The 18,260-nt window shown below is 39.3% G+C and overlaps 1 protein-coding gene across 5 annotated transcripts in view; it reads right to left on the reverse strand.

Annotated features, from left to right (window-relative positions):
- Positions 1-18,260, reverse strand: part of senp6a (SUMO specific peptidase 6a) — a 172,527-nt gene that overhangs the window by 138,667 nt on the left and 15,600 nt on the right. For 3 of the 5 annotated variants that reach the window (XM_060831646.1, XM_060831645.1, XM_060831644.1), the window contains exon 2: positions 7,166-7,265. The exons of 1 other annotated variant lie outside the window; for it this stretch is intronic. In XM_060831646.1, the coding sequence (XP_060687629.1) occupies positions 7,166-7,265 (100 nt within the window). The remainder of the gene's footprint in view (positions 1-7,165; positions 7,266-18,260) is intronic. One more of the 5 variants, XM_060831647.1, reaches the window with a different exon arrangement.

The following is an 18,260-nucleotide window of genomic DNA, read 5'->3' on the forward strand; positions in this document are numbered from 1 at the left end:
GGCCAAGTGCTGGCAAATGGGACTAGTTTATGTTTGGATATCTGGTCGGTATGGACAAGTTGGACTGAAGGATCTGTTTCTGTGCTATACATCTGTGTGACTGTAATTCATCTAACCTGCACATGATTGGACCATGGGGGGAAAACAGCAGAAACCCACGCAGAGAGGAAGAGCATGCAAACTCCACTCAACCAGTCCGCTGGGGCTGAAATCAAACGAGAGTCCCTGGTGAGGTGAGTCAGCAGTGCTGATCATGAGCCATTGTGCTGATCAGTCTTTCTGATTACCTGCTACAACTGTGCTATCTTTCTTTGTTTCTTGCACAAGTACCTCCAAGTCTTTTTGTGATGCTTCATTTTGCAGTTTCTCTCCATTTAAAATCATACAGTTCTTTTGTTCTCCCTTCCAAAATCAATGTCACTTTTTCCCCAACATTACATTCCATTTTTTGCCAGTTTACTTAACCATCAATATCTCTCTAAACTGTTTGTATCCCTCTTGAATTCTGCCTTTCCACCAATTTTTGTGTCATTTGTAAATCTGGCTACAGCACATTCACTTTCTTTCTCCAAGTCATGAATTTTTTTGTATGCAGTTGCGATCCCTGTGGTTACAAGCTGCAAACCTGAAAAAGAACCCCTTATCCCACTCACTCTTTCCTGACCAATTCTCTACCCACAGCAACAAAGTACCTCCAACACTATGGGCTCTTAACTTGTCACCTAACCTTTTACAAGGTACTCTGTCGATGCCTTCTGCAAGTCCAAATACAACATATCTACTGGCTCTCCTCAATCTACTCTGGTTGAGACTTCCTTGAAAAATTCTAAAATAGACACAATTTCCCTTTCATGAAGCCATGCTAACTCCCCTTTATTAGGCTATGATTTTCCAAATGTTCTGCAATTACGAAGGACTGTTGTTGAAAATGTGTTGGAATCAGTTACTAGGCTATTCAGCCTATAGCTATCTGCTTTTTGCTTCGCTTCCTTTTTGAATAGGGGTGTCACTTTATAGTTTTCCATCGTCTGGTCTTTCTCCAGAATACAAAGAATTTTGGAAAATTATAACCAATGCATCACATTATCTCTCAAGCTACCTCTTTCTTCAAGGCCAGGGGACTCAACTGCTTTTAGCCCCATTATTGCATCCAATACAATTTCTTTAGTGATAGTTATGGCACTCAAGTACTGTCCTATATCTTTTTGTATTAAAGGGATGTTTGAAATATCTACCATAAAAGGCTGATGTAAATTATCTGTTTAATGCCTCTGCCATTTCCTTGTTCCCCAAAACCGACTACCCAAATTCATTTTCTAAGGGGCCTATATTCATTTTGACCTCTCTTTTCCTTTTCATATATTTAAAGAAGCTCTTATTATTAGGAGTTTTCATATTCCTTGCTAGTTTGCCCTCAAAGTTTAATCTCTCTCTTTCTCTTATTGTTCTCCTTTTAGTCTTCCTTTGCCGGGTTCAGAATTTATCCCGGTCTTCAACTTTGGCCTCCTTATATACTTTTCTTTCAACAAAATACTCTACTTCCTTGGTTAACCAAATTGGTTTATCCCTCTTTTGGAATCTTTCCTCCTTGCTGGTATGTATTTGTGCTGAGTCATGAATTACCTCCCTAAACACCTGCCATTGTTTGCTTACTGTCATTCCTGGTAGTAGACAACAGGTGCAGGAGTAGGCCATTCTGCTCTTCGAGCCTGCACCATCATTCAAAATGATCATGGCTGATCATCTTGAATCAGTATCCTGTTCCTGCCTTCTCTCCATAACCCTTGATTCCACTATCCTTGAGAGCTCCTATCCAATTCTGTCTTAAATGAATCCAGAGACTGGGCCTCCACTGCCCTTTGGGGCAGAGCATTCCACAAAGCCACCACTCTCTGGGTGAAGAAGTTTCTCCTTCCTTTTCTTGCCACCAAAGTGGATAACCATACATTTATCCACATTAAACTGCATCTGCCATGCATCTGCCCACTCACCTAACTTGTCCAGGTCACCCTGTAATCTCCTAACATCCTCAACACATTTTACCCTGCCACCCAGCTTAGTATCAATAGCAAATTTGCTAATGTTATTGCTAATACCATCTTCTATATCATTAACATATATTGTAAAAAGCTGCGGTCCCAGCACTGATCCCTACGGTACCCCACTGGTCACTGCCCGTCATTCCGAAATGGAGCTGTTTATCACTACTCTTTGTTTCCTGTCAGCCAACTAATTTTCAATCCAAGTTAGTACTTTGCCCCCAATACCATGCGCTCTAATTTTGCTCACTAACCTCCTATGTGGGACTTTATCAAAAGCTTTCTGAAAGTCCAGGTACACTATATCTACTGGATCTCCCTCGTCCATCTTCAGAGTTACATCCTCAAAAAATTCCAGAAGACTAGTCAAGTATGATTTCCCCTTTATAAATCCATGCTGACTCTGACCTATCCTGTTACTACTATCCAGATGTGCTGTAATTTCATCCTTAATAATAGACTCCAGCATCTTTCCCACCGCTGAGGTCAGACTAACTGGTCTATAATTTCCTGCTTTCTCTCTCCCACCTTTCTTAAAAAATGGTACAACATTAGCCACCCTCCAATCCGCAGGAACTGATCCCGAATCTATCGACCTCTGGAAAATAATCACCAACGCATCCATGATTTCTCGAGCCACCGCCTTCAGTACCCTCGGATGTAGAACATCAGGCCCCGGGGATTTATCAACTTTCAGACCTAACAGTCACTCCAACACCAATTCCTGGCAAATACAGATTCCCTTAAGTTCAGGTCCTTCAGCCACTGTTACCTCCGGGAGATTGCTTGCGTCTTCCCCAGTGAATGCAGATCTGAAGTACCAATTCAATTCTGTCATTTCTTTGTTCCCCATAATATATTCCCCTGTTCCTGTCTTCAAGGGCCCAATTTTAGTCTTAACCATTTTTTTGCCTTTCACATACCTAAAAAAAAAACTTTTACAATCCTTCTTTATATTATTGGCCAGTATACCTTCGTACCTCATTTTTTTCTCTGCGTATTTTCTTCTTAGTATTCCTCTGTTGTTCTTTAAAAGCTTCCCAGTCCTCCGTTTTCCAACTTATCTTTGCTATGTTATACTTTTTCTCTTTTAACTTTATATGTTTCTTAACTTCCCTCGTCAGCCACAGCCACCCATGCCTCCTCCTAGGATCTTTCTTCCTTTTTTGGAATGAACTGATCCTGCAATTTCTGCATTATACACAGAAATATTCGCCATTGTTCCCCAACTGTCATCCCTCCTAAAGTATTGCACCATTGAACTTTGGCCAGCTCCTCCCTCCTAGCTCCATAGTTCCCTTTATTTAACAGAAATATTGTCACTTCCGATTGTACCCTCTCCCTCTCAAACTGCAGATTGAAGCTTAATGTATTATGGTCACTACTTCCCAATGGCTTCTTCACTTCGAGGTCCCTGACCAATTCTGGTTCATTGCACAATACCAGATCCAGAATTGCCTTCTCCCTGGTCGGCTCCAACACCAGCTGTTCTAAGAATCTATCTCTAAGCTACTCCTCAAAGTCTCTTTCTTGAGGTCCAATACCATCCTGATTCTCCCAGTCTACCTGCATGTTGAAATTCCCCATAACAACTGTAGTAACATCTTTGCAACAGGCCAATTTCAGCTCCTGATTTAACTTCTATCCGACATCCAGACTACTGTTTGGGGGCCTGTAGATAACTCCCAAGAGGGTCTTTTTACCCCTAGAATTTCTCAGCTGTATCCACACTGACTCTACATCCCCTGATTCTAGGTCCCCCCGCGTAAGGGACTGAATATCATCCCTTATCAACATTACCACCCCACCCCCTCTGCACGTCAGTCTGTTCACTTTAGCTAACTCTACACTCATTTCAGTGTAATTCCCTTCATTTAAAGAAAACACAGCTGCTCTGATGCAATTTCTCTTTTATGAAATGAGTATTAAATTTTATTATGTTGTGCTCCCTATTTCCCATTTATTAAACCTGCCTCAAATCCCAATACCTAATCCAAAATAGCCTGTTGTCTGGGTGGCTCCATGACATCTCCAGGGGACTATGATTTGGTTGTTGTAGCTACTCTTTCCAAGTTGATTAACTCAATCGACGCCGAGATGAAATCATCTGTTAATGTTATTAAGGAGCAATAGTTACAGAGTTGAGTCTGCATCAGGAAAATCAATGGAAATTGGTGGCAAAATTGCTTGCAGGTGCACTGCACAATCACTTCTTCGAAAGCTTATACTGAGGTATGTGACAATGCTGTCACTTTAAAAAGATTATTTTGTCCATGGTTTTTTTCAAGGAGAGGACGTAAAAGAAGACGTGCCAAGGAGTCTACTTCAACAACAGAAGGGGAGTGGCCAGTTTTTCCAGTTTGTTATTAGCACTAGATGTTGGAGTCCAGAAATACTGCAAGCTTCAGTAAAGGATTCCTTGACATTCTCTAAAATCTCTCGATGGGTGTTGTTCCCTCCTGTCTGCAAGAATCAGTGTATGAATTTACCTTTTTGCCAAAGGGTGTGTTTATGGGATTTTACCGCACTAGAACAGTAAATCAGTAATAGTTGCTATATCCAAATGGCATTTCTCACCAACATAAAATTCAGCTGTCAATGGGATATTATAAAAACCATCAAGATATGAAAAATTCAATTAGCTAAAACTTGACCTTCTCTTGGGAAATAAGGCAAAGCAAGCAACTGAAGTGTTAGTAGGAGAACACTGTGGGACTACAGACCATAATTCTAATAGCTTTAAAATAGTTATGAAAAAGGATAACATTTCCATAAATGTTCTCATTGGAGTAAGGCAAATTTTACTGGTATGAGACAAGAACTTTCAAAAGTTGTCTGGAATAGACTGTCTACAGGCAAAAGAATATCTGACAACTGGGAGACTTTCAAAAGTGTTATAACAAGAGTTCAGAGGCATTATGCTCCTGTTAGAGTGAGGGGCAAGGCGAATATGATTGGGGAGCATGGATGAATAAAGATATTGAGGTTCTAGTTGACAGTAAGAAAGAGCCATATATTAAATATAGACAATTGGGATTAAATGAACCTCTTGGAAGAATATAAAGAGTGTAGGGGCATTCTTAAGAGGGAAATCAAGAAGGCAAAGAGGACATATGAGATAGTCTTGGCAGGTAAGGTTAAAGATAATCCAGAAGAGATTCTATACATGCATTAAGAGCAACCGAAGAGTCTGTTACCATGCTGTATATCTCTATGACTCTATAATAGAGAGAATAGAGCCCCTTAAAGATAAACAAGGTCAACTATGTGTTGAACCTCAGATGATGGGAGACATACTAAATTAATTTTCATGTCTGTTTTTACTGTGGAAAAAGAAATGAAGGCTAGGGAACTCAGGAAAATAAATATTGATATTTTTAAAACAGTTCACTTTACAGACTTCATGCTGCAGGTCTTAGAAAAACAAAGTTGAATAAATCGCCAGGAGCTAATTGGGTGTATCGCAGGACACTGTGGGAAGTTAGGGAAAAAATTTCAATGCCCTGAACAGAAATATTTGTATCATCTATAACCACGAGGTGCTGGAGGAGGGAAGGGTGGCTAATATTGTGCCTTTATCTAAGAAGGGCTATAAGGAGAAGCCTGGGAACTATAGACCTGTGAGCTTGACGTCTGAAAGATAGGATTTACATCCATTTGGAGAGGCAAGAACTGATTTGGGATAGACAGCTTGGTTTTTGAACAATGGAAATTGTGTCTCACAAACTTGATTGAGTTTTTTTGAGGAAGTAACCAAAAAGATTGAGGAGAACAGAATGGTAGACATTGCTAACATGGACTTTACCATGTGGAACCTTGTCAAAGGCTTTACTCTATGAAATAACTGCATAAACGCCAGTATCCCATCACCAGGCTACTATTTATACGTGCAATATATGGGCTCAAACCAGCTAGCTCAGAGTCAGTCCCATGAATTCAGAGACTCTCTGAATCTCCCATTTATATCTGTCAGTCCAGGCACTGATTGGCCAAGTTAACACCACCAATCAAGGGTCTCAATCAGTAAGAGATCCACCTATTTCTCACTCCAAAATTATAGTAGACTAATTAAATAAAGTTATATCTAATGGAATTAAGCTTGCTAATTGGATACAAAATTGACTTGAAGGTAGGATACAGAGGATTGGTTTTTAGACTCTGTATACAGAGGGTGTATAGAGGGTGTACAGGCTTTCAGACTGGAGGCCTATGAGAAGCAGCATTCCACTTTTGTTTGTCATTTATATAAACAATTTGGATAGGAGTATAGGAGGCATTGTTAATAAGTTTGTGGATGACACCAAAATTGGTGGTAAAGTGAACAGTAAAGAAAGTTGCCTAAGATTACAAAGAGCTCTTGATCAATTGGGTAAATGGGCTGAAGAGGGCAGTTGGAGTTTAATTTGACAGATTAATGGTGAGGCCTGGGTAGTGTTGCAGAACAGAGAGAACTAGGAGTTCAGGTACATAATTCTTTGAGATTTGCATCTCAGTTAGACAGGGCAGTTAAGGTGGCATTTAGCATGCTTGCCTTTGTTGTTCAGACCTTGGAATATATGAGTTGGGATATCATATCGAGGTTATATTGGAGGTGAAGCCTCTTCTGGAGTACTGTGTACAATTCTATAGACCTGCTATAGAAAGGATATTGTTAAATTGGAGAGGGTTCAGCAATGATTTACAAGGACGTTGCTGGGAATGGGAAGTTTGAGTTATAAAATTAGGCTGAGACTTTTTTCACTAGAGCATAGCAAGTTGAGTCGTGACTTTACAGAGACATAAAATCATGAGGGGCATAGACAAGGTAAGGTTTTGTTCCCTAGAGTGAGTGGTCAAAATTAGGGAGCATTTTTTAAGGTGAAAAGAAACATTTTTTAAAAAGGACATGAGGGGAAACGTTTCTGCTTACACAGAATGCTGTGGAATGAACTGCCAGACTAAGTGGTGGACACAGATACAGTTCCAATATTTCAAATGCATTTGGATAAGTACATGAATAGGAAAGATTTGGGGGGGGATATGGGCCAAACACAGGCAGGTGGGATTAATTTAGTCTGGGAACATGGTCAGCTTGGACCATTTGGACCGAAGAGTCTATTTCCATATTCTATGACAATCCTCCTTACTTCTTTTCTGTATTCACAGCAGAGTCTTCTTTCTTTACCTCTTCACAGCTCCACTTACTTTTAAAGCCACAATCACTTTGAGCTGTAGATCTATCCAAAGCTGAAACAAAATCAGAAAGAGTTCAGATAGAATATAAACAAGCAACTACTTCCTTTCTCTTTAATATGAAAGGATGCTTAGCTAGAAAACACTATTTTGCGACATTAAATTTAGTTGTGAATAGGTATGGAAATGTTCACTACAAGACCATAAGACAATGGAGCAGAATTAGGCTATTTGGCTCATTGCGTTTGCTCCACCACTCATTCACGGCTGATATATTTGCCAATCACATGCTCCTGCCTTCTTCCTGTAGTCTTTGATCCCCAAATAATGGAGAACCTACCTTAAATACACTTAATGATTTGATTTCCACAGCATTCTATGGTAATGAATCCCACGGATTCACCAACCTCCAGCTGAAAAAACTCCTCCTCACCTTAGTTCTGAAGAGTCATCCCTTTACTGAGGCTGTGCCCTCAGGTCTTAGTTTCTCCTACTAGTGGAAACGTCTCCTCCATGTCTACTCTATCAGGGCTCTCGGTATTCCCTAAATTTCAATCAAACCCCCACTGAATTACGATTCTTAAGTCCCTATGTGCTCACACTTCACTGTGAACCAACCTGCATCAACTCAACCACTTCCTGAGTGTAACGAAAATTCAGCTTAAGTTCAACATTTCTACTGGCTGGTTCCCATACTCCATTTGCACTTCTGGTTTGATCTATCCATGCCTAAGTTTAATACACTCCTCTCCTATAAATTCCAAAGCCTGCCCCTCAAAACCTTGCCATCATCAAAAGAGATGACAGTCACAATCAACTGGCCATCTTTGAGTTTCCCACATTCACCGAATAATTTTTTCCTTGTCACATTTCCAAGCTTCATCAACAACTCAACAGTAACCATTCATAGAGTCAGAGATGTGCAGCATGGAAACAGACCCTTTGGTCCAACCCATCCATGCTGACTAGATATCCCAACCCAATCTAGTCCCACCTACCAGCACCCAGCCATATCCCTCCAAACCCTTCCTATTCATATACCCATCCAAATACCTTTTAAATGTTGCAATTGTACCAGCCTCCACCACATTCCTGAAGAAGGGCTTATGCCCGAAACATCGATTCTCCTGCACCTCAGATGCTGCCTGGCCTGCTGTGTTTTTTCAACACCACATTTTTCAACTCTGATACTCCAGCATCTGCAGTCTTCACTTTTTCCACCACTTCCTCCGGCAGCTCATTCCATACACGTACTACCCTCTGCGTGAAAAAGTTGCCCCGTAGGTCTCTTTTATATCTTTCCCCTCTCACCCTAAACTTATGCCCTTTAGTTCGGAACTCCCCCACCCCAGGGAAAAGACTTTGCCTATTTACCCTATCCATGCCCCTCATAATTTTGTAAACCTCTATAAAGGTCACCCCTCAGCCTCCGAAGCTCCAGGGAAAACAGCCCCAGCCTGTTCAGCCCCTCCCTATAGCTCAAATCCTCCAACCCTGGCAACATCCTTGTAAATCTTTTCTGAACCTTTTCAAGTTTCACAACATCTTTCTGATAGGAAGTAGACCAGAATTGCACGCAAAATTTCAACAGTGGGCTAACCAATGTCCTGTACAGCTGCAACACGACGTCCCAACTCCTGTACTCCGTACTCTGACCAATAAAAGAAAGCATATCAAACACCTTCTTCACTATCCTATCTACCTGCAACACCACTTTCAAGGAGCTATCACCTGCACTCCTCGGAATAAGACAGGAAAAGTGGAGTTGAGAAGTATCAGATCAACTAGGTAAAAACAATGACCGCAGATGCTGGAAAACAGATTCTGGATTAGTGGTGCTGAAAAAGCACAGCAGTTCAGGTAGCTCCTCGGATGCTGCCTGAACTGCTGTGCTTTTCCAGCACCACTAATCCAGAATTATCAGATCAGCCAAGATCTCACAAAGTCAGAGTGAACTCAAATGGACTGAAAGACTAATTTCTGCTCCTACTTCTTACAGTCTAAAATACCACAGATGCTGTAAATTTGACACATAAATCAGAAGTGGTGGGGAAACTAACCAATTAAACTTTCAATCTCTTCCAGGCATGCTCTTCTCTGAATAGAATTTCCATTTCAATCTTCTGGCTTGCCAATTTAGTTTCTCTCTACAGATGCTGCAAGAGCTGCTGAGTTTCTCCATCGCATGATTTTTATTTCAACAGTAACCATGCTTCTATGCTTACTACTTTGGCTCTCAAGCTTGCTATTTCTCCAACACACTAACATTTGAAACCTTAAATTCAAAAGCCTTAAGCTATAGCATGGCATCCGAATATGACTTCCATAATTCTCTCTGGCACGAAAAAATAGACATACACCAGTGATCTGATTTGACTACCTCAAGCATCCCTTCCCCATTTTTGGTCGTCAATCATAGAATCAACAGTGTATGAGGCAGTTATTCAGCGAGTCATGTTTTTTTTTTAAAAAGTCCTTTGCAAAAGCTGTGCAATTTAATCTTCCCTCCAAATATTTTTGCTAAATCCTGCAAATTAGTCCTAAGTGCAAATTCCCAAACTGTTTGAAAATTCCTATGGAATCTGCTTCCTGTAGTCATTGATGTAGCACATTCCAGATCTCAACAATGCTTTGTGTGAAGGAATTTCCTCTCATGCCCAATTGAATTCAATTGAGATTGTCTTATATCCATGACTTCCAGCTTAAGTTACATGCCAGACAAAACTGCATATTTTAACCAATAGTACCAAAACTCCTTAATTTTCAGTACTTTGACAGGTCTGTGATTCACCTGGCCTTCTCTAAAAAGAAATCTCATGTACTATAATCTCTCCACAAAACTGAAGATCTCCCATCTGGAGTGTCATTCTACAACACATCCTCAAAGCCTTCAAATCCATTCTGAAAGGTGCAGTCTAATTTTGTAAATAATACTGCTGAGATCTGGTCAAAGATTTTAAATGTTTACCACAATTTGCTGTTTTTTTACATATTAATGCACAACATTAAACTTTTGGTATGTGACATGGAAGTACATTATTTTGACACAAGACACCTCCCCTGCTTTGTCTTTCAGGGGAGATGGGTAGGAGCTGGGCTGTCAAAGGATAGCAGACCAGAGTAACACTAGAACCAAGCAGATTACCACAAGAGAAAACCAAACTGAACAGAAACTCTTCTGGTTTGGATAAACTGTTTCAAGCTTTTGTGATGCCCACATGTAAGTAAAAAGTGAGGTCTGCAGATGCTGGAGATCAGAGTTGAAAATGTGTTGCTGGTTAAATCACAGCAGGTCAGGCAGCATCCAAGGAACAGGAAATTTGACGTTTCGGGGAGGGGAAATGAGGAAACTGGAGAAATCTGAGTTCAGATTTCTCCAGTTTCCTCATCTCCCCTCCCCCCACCTTGTCTCAGTCGATTCCCTTGAACTCAACACCGCCCTCCTAACCTGCAATCCTCTTCCTGACCTCTCCGCCCCCACCCCACTCCAGCCTATCATCCTCACCTTGACCTCCTTCCACCTATCACATCTCCATCGCCCCTCCCCCAAGTCCCTCCTCCCTACCTTTTATCTTAGCCTGCCTGGCACCCTCTCCTCATTCCTGATGAAGGGCTCTGGCCCGAAACGTCGAATTTCCTGTTCCTTGGATGCTGCCTGGCCTGCTGTGCTTTAACCAGCAACACATTTTCAGCTCTGATGCCCACATGTTCATAGCTGAGTAAATCTGACAGTGCACTAATAACTGTATTTATACACATCATAATTATAAAATATATGTTTCAGAATGCAAATGGGGTTGAAAAATCTATACCAAATGGGCTTTTGGAAATTCACCATTTGACAGTGTTTCCAAACTTCAGAAAGACTTATAAAAAACAAAAAACGTTTACTGACAGTGGCTTTGACTGGTGGCAGTTCAACGGGTTCCCAGTCGGCTTTTTTTAAAATAAGTGGTCTAAACGGACAGGAGATGGGGGAAATATCAAAAATTCCAGTTAAATTGAAAATGTATAATTTAAATTTTAATGGACACCAGCATCAAATAAGGTTTTCTTTTTAAAAAAAGAGTTGCGGTGAAAGTTGATTAATTAACAACCAGCTGAAACTGGATCCTTAAGTGAATGAGCAAAGCCAGTTTCTGTTGAGAGCTTAAGTAAGCACCCAACTTAGCACTGAATGTAGCTTTCAACGCAGTACCAGAGTTGAACATCTCAAAGAGTTAAGTAGAGGAAGGAGACAGATATTTGGTTGTATTTGCCTAAACAAAGAAGTTGATTGCTAAGTAGGACTGGCGAACATTCCTTTGATTTTAAAGATTAGGTCTCTAGTTTATTTTTTCCTTTTTTTAAAAAAATTGGGTTGCAAAGTAGAAAATTGACACTCATATTAAAAACAAAGAGCAGGATATTGGAGTGATTAATTGATAAATTAATTGCAAAATGGTGGATATGGCAGGTACGTGCTACATTGTTGCTGCAGCATGTCGGAGCTACGAGACACCAAGGTGGTCCAGAGTGAACACATCTGTAGCAAATATGTGCAGACAGAGCAACATTGTATTCAAGCAAAAAGAGTCATGGGGAAAATATGGTAAAAAAGGCAAAATTAACAACTCTACTTATATGCATATATTCATTTATCTTTATATGATAATGGTGTAGAAGTTACCGAATATGATTTTGCAGCCATCATGAAGACATGGTTACAAGGAGATCAAAGCAAAGACCTTAATATTCAGGGGTATGTGATTTTTCAAAAGGACAGGCAGAATGGAAAAAGTGGCAGGGTTACTTTGTAAGTACGGGATGTAATATGTACAATAGTCAGAAATGATCAGGATCAGAAGATGTAGAATGCATCTATGGTGGAGATAAGAAATAACAATGGGAAGATGACGTTGGTGTATTGTCTATAGATACCCTAACAATACCTCATCTATAGGTCAGCAAATAAATCAGGAGATAATGAGAGCATGATAGAAAGGTAGTACATCAATCATGGGTGACTTTAACCATCATGTAGATTGGGAAATTCAAATTTGCAGGACCATTTTGGTAGCCACAAGGAAGGATTCATACAGTACATTCAGGACAGCTTCCTAAAACAACGTATTGTGGATTCAACTAGGGATTTAAGTCATTTTGAGTCTGGCAATGTGTAATAAGGCAGGAATAATAAATGATCTCAGGGTAAAAGATTCTAGGAAAGACTGACAACAACACAGTAGAATTCAGCATAACATTTCAAAGCAGAAAACTTAGTTCAGAAACCATTATGTTAAAACTAAATCTGGGTAATTACAAAGGAATGGGGAAAGAACTGGCTAAAGTGGACTGGGGAAGAAATTTAGCACAGAAGACAGTTAACAATGAAAGATTTTAAAAAGATATTTACTTCATGACTCTTGTGCAAAGATAACCCAGTGAAGATGATGAGTACCAACATTGTTAAGCAAATGAGGTCCTGCAGCAGGAGCTGAGAGTTAGGTAGCAGATTAAAGAGAAAGACTATTAAAGGTTTTAAATTCTAGATAATTCCAATGCCACATAAAACATTACTATGCAGTATAGGCCCTTCAGCCCACACACTATAGGTCAGATGAATGCATAACTAAAGGGATGGTGTATGAAGGAGGCCTTTAGATTTTTGGATCATTGGGACAGCTTCTGGATAAGTGGGACCTGCATAAGCTAGATGGGTTACATCTGAGCCGGAATGTTTACAATATCCTGGCTGCAAAGGTTTTAAACTGATTTGGCAAGGGAAGGAACACACAAAAGATGTAAAGTTTGGAGAAAGGTCCAAGCAGAAGTTGAAGGAAAGCCAGGAGTCAGGTAAGTAGACAAGAAGTGGGGAGTGTAAGGTATGTAGGAAAGCTACACTGGATCTATTTTAATGCATCTTTCTCTATGCACAAATGAGCGCACATTCTCCAGACAAAGCAGCAATGTTATCCAGTCAACAACAGTACTTCTTGAATCAATATGAAGACAACAATCAAAATATCTCAATGTTGATTTACAACATGTAATATAACTGTTACTTTTTTAAAAAGTGTACTTTAGAAACAATTTAAACAACTAATCAAGTAAACTTGATTCAATCTAACCAATTGCATTCTGCTTCTATTGAATGCCTTTAGATTTCAACCCTTCAGAAAGTAAAAAGGAAAGCAAAAAAAAGAGAAAATACAAAAAATATGGATGATTAAAAAAAAAATCATATGTTTTCAAGGATTACTCCTTTGCTCCTATGAACAAGGCAATGACTAAAAAAAGGGTATAAGACCAACAGCAGCAGATGGGAAGCAGCTTGAAAGACCCAGGAAAACGCAAAAGAAAAACAACCAAATGTATAGCCCGAGAACAGACATAAAAACACGTATGATTACAAAGTCCGATTATGGACAGATTTCAACTTCGAGCTCCTTGTAAATGTAATGTTTGTTACTTAATCACAATTTTTAAACGTGAACAAAATAGAAAAATGTAAATTTTCAAAATTGTACACAACATGGTAAATGTTTGGGAAAAAATGCTGCAGTAATTAATTCAACCCCCTTCAAAATTAAACTGGAAATTAATTTCCCAGTCATATGCAAGACTTTTACAAAACTATTTACTTGAGTCTATATAACATTTTCATGATTACTTTAAACTATGTAGGCAATTTGATGTATTGTCCTTGTAATGTTCTTGTTTTAATGAAGAAATTATAGGAGCCAATTTTCTCATTTATGGGAGCTTGCTATGCTCAATCTGATATTAACTAAATAACTTCCTTTTGCAATGTTGATTTGAGAACAAAGATTGGTCAGGACAAGAATAACCCTACTTGAAGTGAAGTAGAGTCTTCTATATCCACTTCGGCTGACTGATTAAACTAATGCTCAATGTCTCATCCATAAAAAAAATTTATGCTTGAAGATTTCCTAATCATGAGTTTTAATGTTTCTTAAATCACAAGGATGGAATCACATTACAAGAGTCCCTCAAATGGTTAAAAATGCCCAGAATCCTAAGCTTTATTTGGACGTGAATGCAGTAAAATCATGGTATGTGATGCTAAAACATTTAAACCAGAATACTAAGATCCAAAATAAAACCACAAAATACTGCAAAATTCAGTAGTTTAGCTGAATCTGTAGTGGAAGAGCAAATGTTTCAGTTCAGAGTCCTTAAATCATATTTCCAGCATCTGTAGTACTTTGCTCTTACATTAAAATCAAGAATCTGATTACAGTCACCCATGAACCTACTAGCATACGGTTCCAATGTGGTCAATTTTGTTGACTGTCAAACATTCAATAATATGCAGCTGATCTGACCACCTGCTTTATACTCCCATAGATGACAAATCTCACGTTACATATTCTCCAGAATCATATTATCCTGCAGAGCAAGTACGAACAAGAGGAAGCTCGTCAAGCCAACTTCTTACCAAACCACAAATATATCTCACCACCTCAGCCAATAGAAAGTAAGCTACGAGAAACAAAACAGGGTGCCCTTTTGGGACATGGTGATAGTGTCTATATCCCTGGACCAGAGGCCTGGGTTCAAGTCCCACCTGTTCCAGAATACGTCATAACATTTCTGAATAGGGTGATTCAAAAATAATTACAAAGAGCAGGGTTAACCCTCTGAGGTACAGTAATAGTTGCAAAAGTGTTAGGCCTGAAGGCCTGTGTTCAAGTCCCATCTATTTCAGAGCTGTGCTATAACATGTCTGAACAGTCTGACATAAAACTAACTAGAAAGAGGGCAGACCAGGACACCTAGCTTCAAGTCTCACCTGCTCCAGATGTGTGTGTAATGATATCGCTGAATAGATTGGTTAGAATATAACTGATCAACAACTACCAATAAAACAGTTCCTGAGCACTAGTGAAAGGAATGGCAAGGAAAAGCAGTACATATTCCATAGGTATTTAATGGGTTAATTGTCCTTTAATGTGATGTTTTTAAAAAAAGCACGAGATTGTGAAACACAGGTAGTTCTTCTATAATGCAATGGTTGCATTCTTATGCATCCCTGCATTATAGAAAGATTGTGCTTAGAATCAGTGCTTAAAGTGTTGGTGATCTAATCACATTGCAGTCAACACACGTTTTAAAAGTTTGCACTTTAGAAATAATGTCCCCAATTCATCAATTGCGTTACAGTGAACTCGTGTTAACAAATTGCATGTTATAGCAGAACAACCTATAGTGTGCAATTAGTTTTACCTTAATATCTGAGAAAGAAAACTATTTTGTTCTCCTTTGAAACAGTCCTCACCATTCCTATCCCAAAAAACACCCTTTGTCCCCTGTAAATTGATGTCCAGAGGCTCATGTAATTTAAGTCTTTTTTTGATAGACTATTTCAGAGGGCAAGTAAGAATCAACTAAATTATTATGGGTTTAGAGTCACAAGTCAGCTAGTCTAGGTAAAGATGGCAAACTTCCTTCCCTAAAAAGGCTTTTGTGAACCGGACGGTTTTACCACTACTGACAATGATTTTATTGTAGCCAATAGACTTTTAATTCCAGATATTTAGTAAATTCAAATCAACATCTGCTTTGGTGGGATTCAGACCAGAGTCTCTGCAGCATTTCCTGGGTCTCTGCATTACAAGCTCAGCAACAAACCACTGCATTTTTGATGCCCCTTCATACCAAAACGGAGTGAAAATATAATTGATAGCACCTTAATCTGTCATTATCTTAAACTTTCATTCCCTTCACCAAAGTTTGAGAACAGCTTGTACCATATACAGATGCGCTGCAGAAACTTGCCAAGTTTCTCTGACAGCATCTCATACCCATTACCTCCATCTGCTAGTAGAACAAAAAGCATCAGGTGTTGGTGTCCTCATATGCCTGTTAATTCCTCCCCAAACTCCATCCTGTCTTGGCAATATATCAATGATCATTCAACACTGGCCAAAATTCTGTAATTTTCTGACCAAGAGCTCTGTCAGAATATATACACCATATGGGCCAATACAACAACACACCATAAGATTGTCAAGGGCAGTTAGGGATAGACAATAAATAGTAGCCTTGCAAATACATTCTATGACAGACAAAAATAAAAATCATGTTGGAATGGTCATACAAAAACATGCTAAATAAATGAGCATACGTTAAAGTGCACTTTTTTTAAACATATAAGCAGATCAGCATGAATTGAAGCAACAGTCTACAATTGAATTAATAAATATCCACAACTGACATATGCAGCACAATTTTCTGACTTGGTAGATCAACTTCAGAATTAAAAACATCTGGAAGCAATAAGTGTGCAGTGTCTGAGCAATAACAAATCAGTTAACCATAAATATCATCTTGATGTCATGCTGCACCCAATGGCATAGCTCCAAAAATTAAGTATAGAAGAGTCTGGCTGCTTGATGGCATTGAACTTCAGTGTGCTCAAATGGTTTCCAAAGTAGAGATGCAGATTCATAACAGGCTTTGCCAACAGAGCAATACCAGCAGTGAATGACAGCCAGGGAAGTGTCAGTAAAGAAAGTGAGATTTGGCTTTAAGCAGCCATGGCTGAATGGCGAGTAGTACCTTTTACAAGGTACTATTGAAGGCCTTCATATTCATCTTCATAGCAATGAAAAAATAAAAGATGATAGAAAGGAAATAATTTATTTACAGAAGAGGGAAACTCTATGAAAACAGGAATCTTAAAATGTGGAACATTCATAATGCTCCAGAATGTGAGGAAGATTGCATGCTCTTCTCCCCTAAGAGGTCTAAAGGGAGTGAAACAAATGAAACCCAAATGCATAGTACGTTGTTCGAGATGGGGACTGGGGACATTTAATGCTCCTTTACCAGAAATTAAAAGGGCGCTATGTAGTAATGTTAACTGAAACAGGTCATAATCTAGCTTCAAATTAGTTGAACATATTTAGACCACAAGGTTGCTCCCACACTGTAACGAGGGTCACCTCAATAGTTCCATCTTGTGCACTATGACACATGTAGTGTTTCTACTAGACTCTGTTATGTCTTTATAGATAGAAGGAAAATTGAAATGATCCAAAATTTTCTGTGGTTTTGTAGCAGTAAAATTGGAGTTTTAATCCTTTAAAAATTCTGCCTGAACAAACCTACACGCTAATCTTGAGCTGGCCACTGCAGGGGCTAGGCTCATTTTAAACACCTGACAGAATTAAGCAAAGAGTAAGCTGTGGTCTTATAGCCAGTTACAGCAGGAGGGAGAGCACTGAGCATAACATTCACTGAACTTAAATCATGGAGGGATGATACCTCAAGTATTTTGCAGAAAACTGGCTGAAACTGATTGGATTTGAATTTGTATTAGCAGCTGAAATTTTTGAAAACCTATGAGAATGTTACTCAGCAGGACAGACCGCATGGAGTGTTGGAATTTTCAGAGGAATACCAGGGTTCAGGTAATTCAAAAGAATGCTGCAATTACCAGGTGAGTATCTTTTCCAGGAAGGTCTAGAAACTATGCCTCACTTGGCCTGTTCTTGGAAAAGATTTGGTTATATTTCTTCTGTTTCTTGGTGTATGCAGCAAATACTTTTGGATAGCTCATTAGCAACTGCTTTTCCTGCAGTAGCAGGAAACATCCTATATGTTCAAATGCTCCAGGTTAAAATTGCGGTCCCTTTCTGCAAGATCTCTACATATCCCCACTGTGAAACCTTCACTGAGTAAGCATGCTGATTTCTCAACTATTAACTGAAGACAATGAAGTTGAAATCTTTCTTAATGATAAAAGTGAACAGTAAATAAATCCCATCAATAGTTCCCTGCATCCTGGAGAAACCAACAGTCAAGAAAAATATCTGATTAACTCTTGTCACTGGTGTGCAGCATTGGTCATAAACTTTGGACTCGTATACCACTAAGATGGCATGTCAATTGTTGAACGTAGATCAGGGCTACTGGACAGACGTTAGAGTTCGCTCATTCCTAGCCAGAAAAAGGACTACACTGTAGCCATGAAAGCCAGTATCACTTTCAAGAGCACTGAATAGGCCATGTAGGTCATAGGTTGATGGTAAGTCTTCACAG

This window comes from Hemiscyllium ocellatum, chromosome 10 (assembly GCF_020745735.1).
Source record: "Hemiscyllium ocellatum isolate sHemOce1 chromosome 10, sHemOce1.pat.X.cur, whole genome shotgun sequence".
NCBI lineage: Eukaryota > Metazoa > Chordata > Chondrichthyes > Orectolobiformes > Hemiscylliidae > Hemiscyllium > Hemiscyllium ocellatum.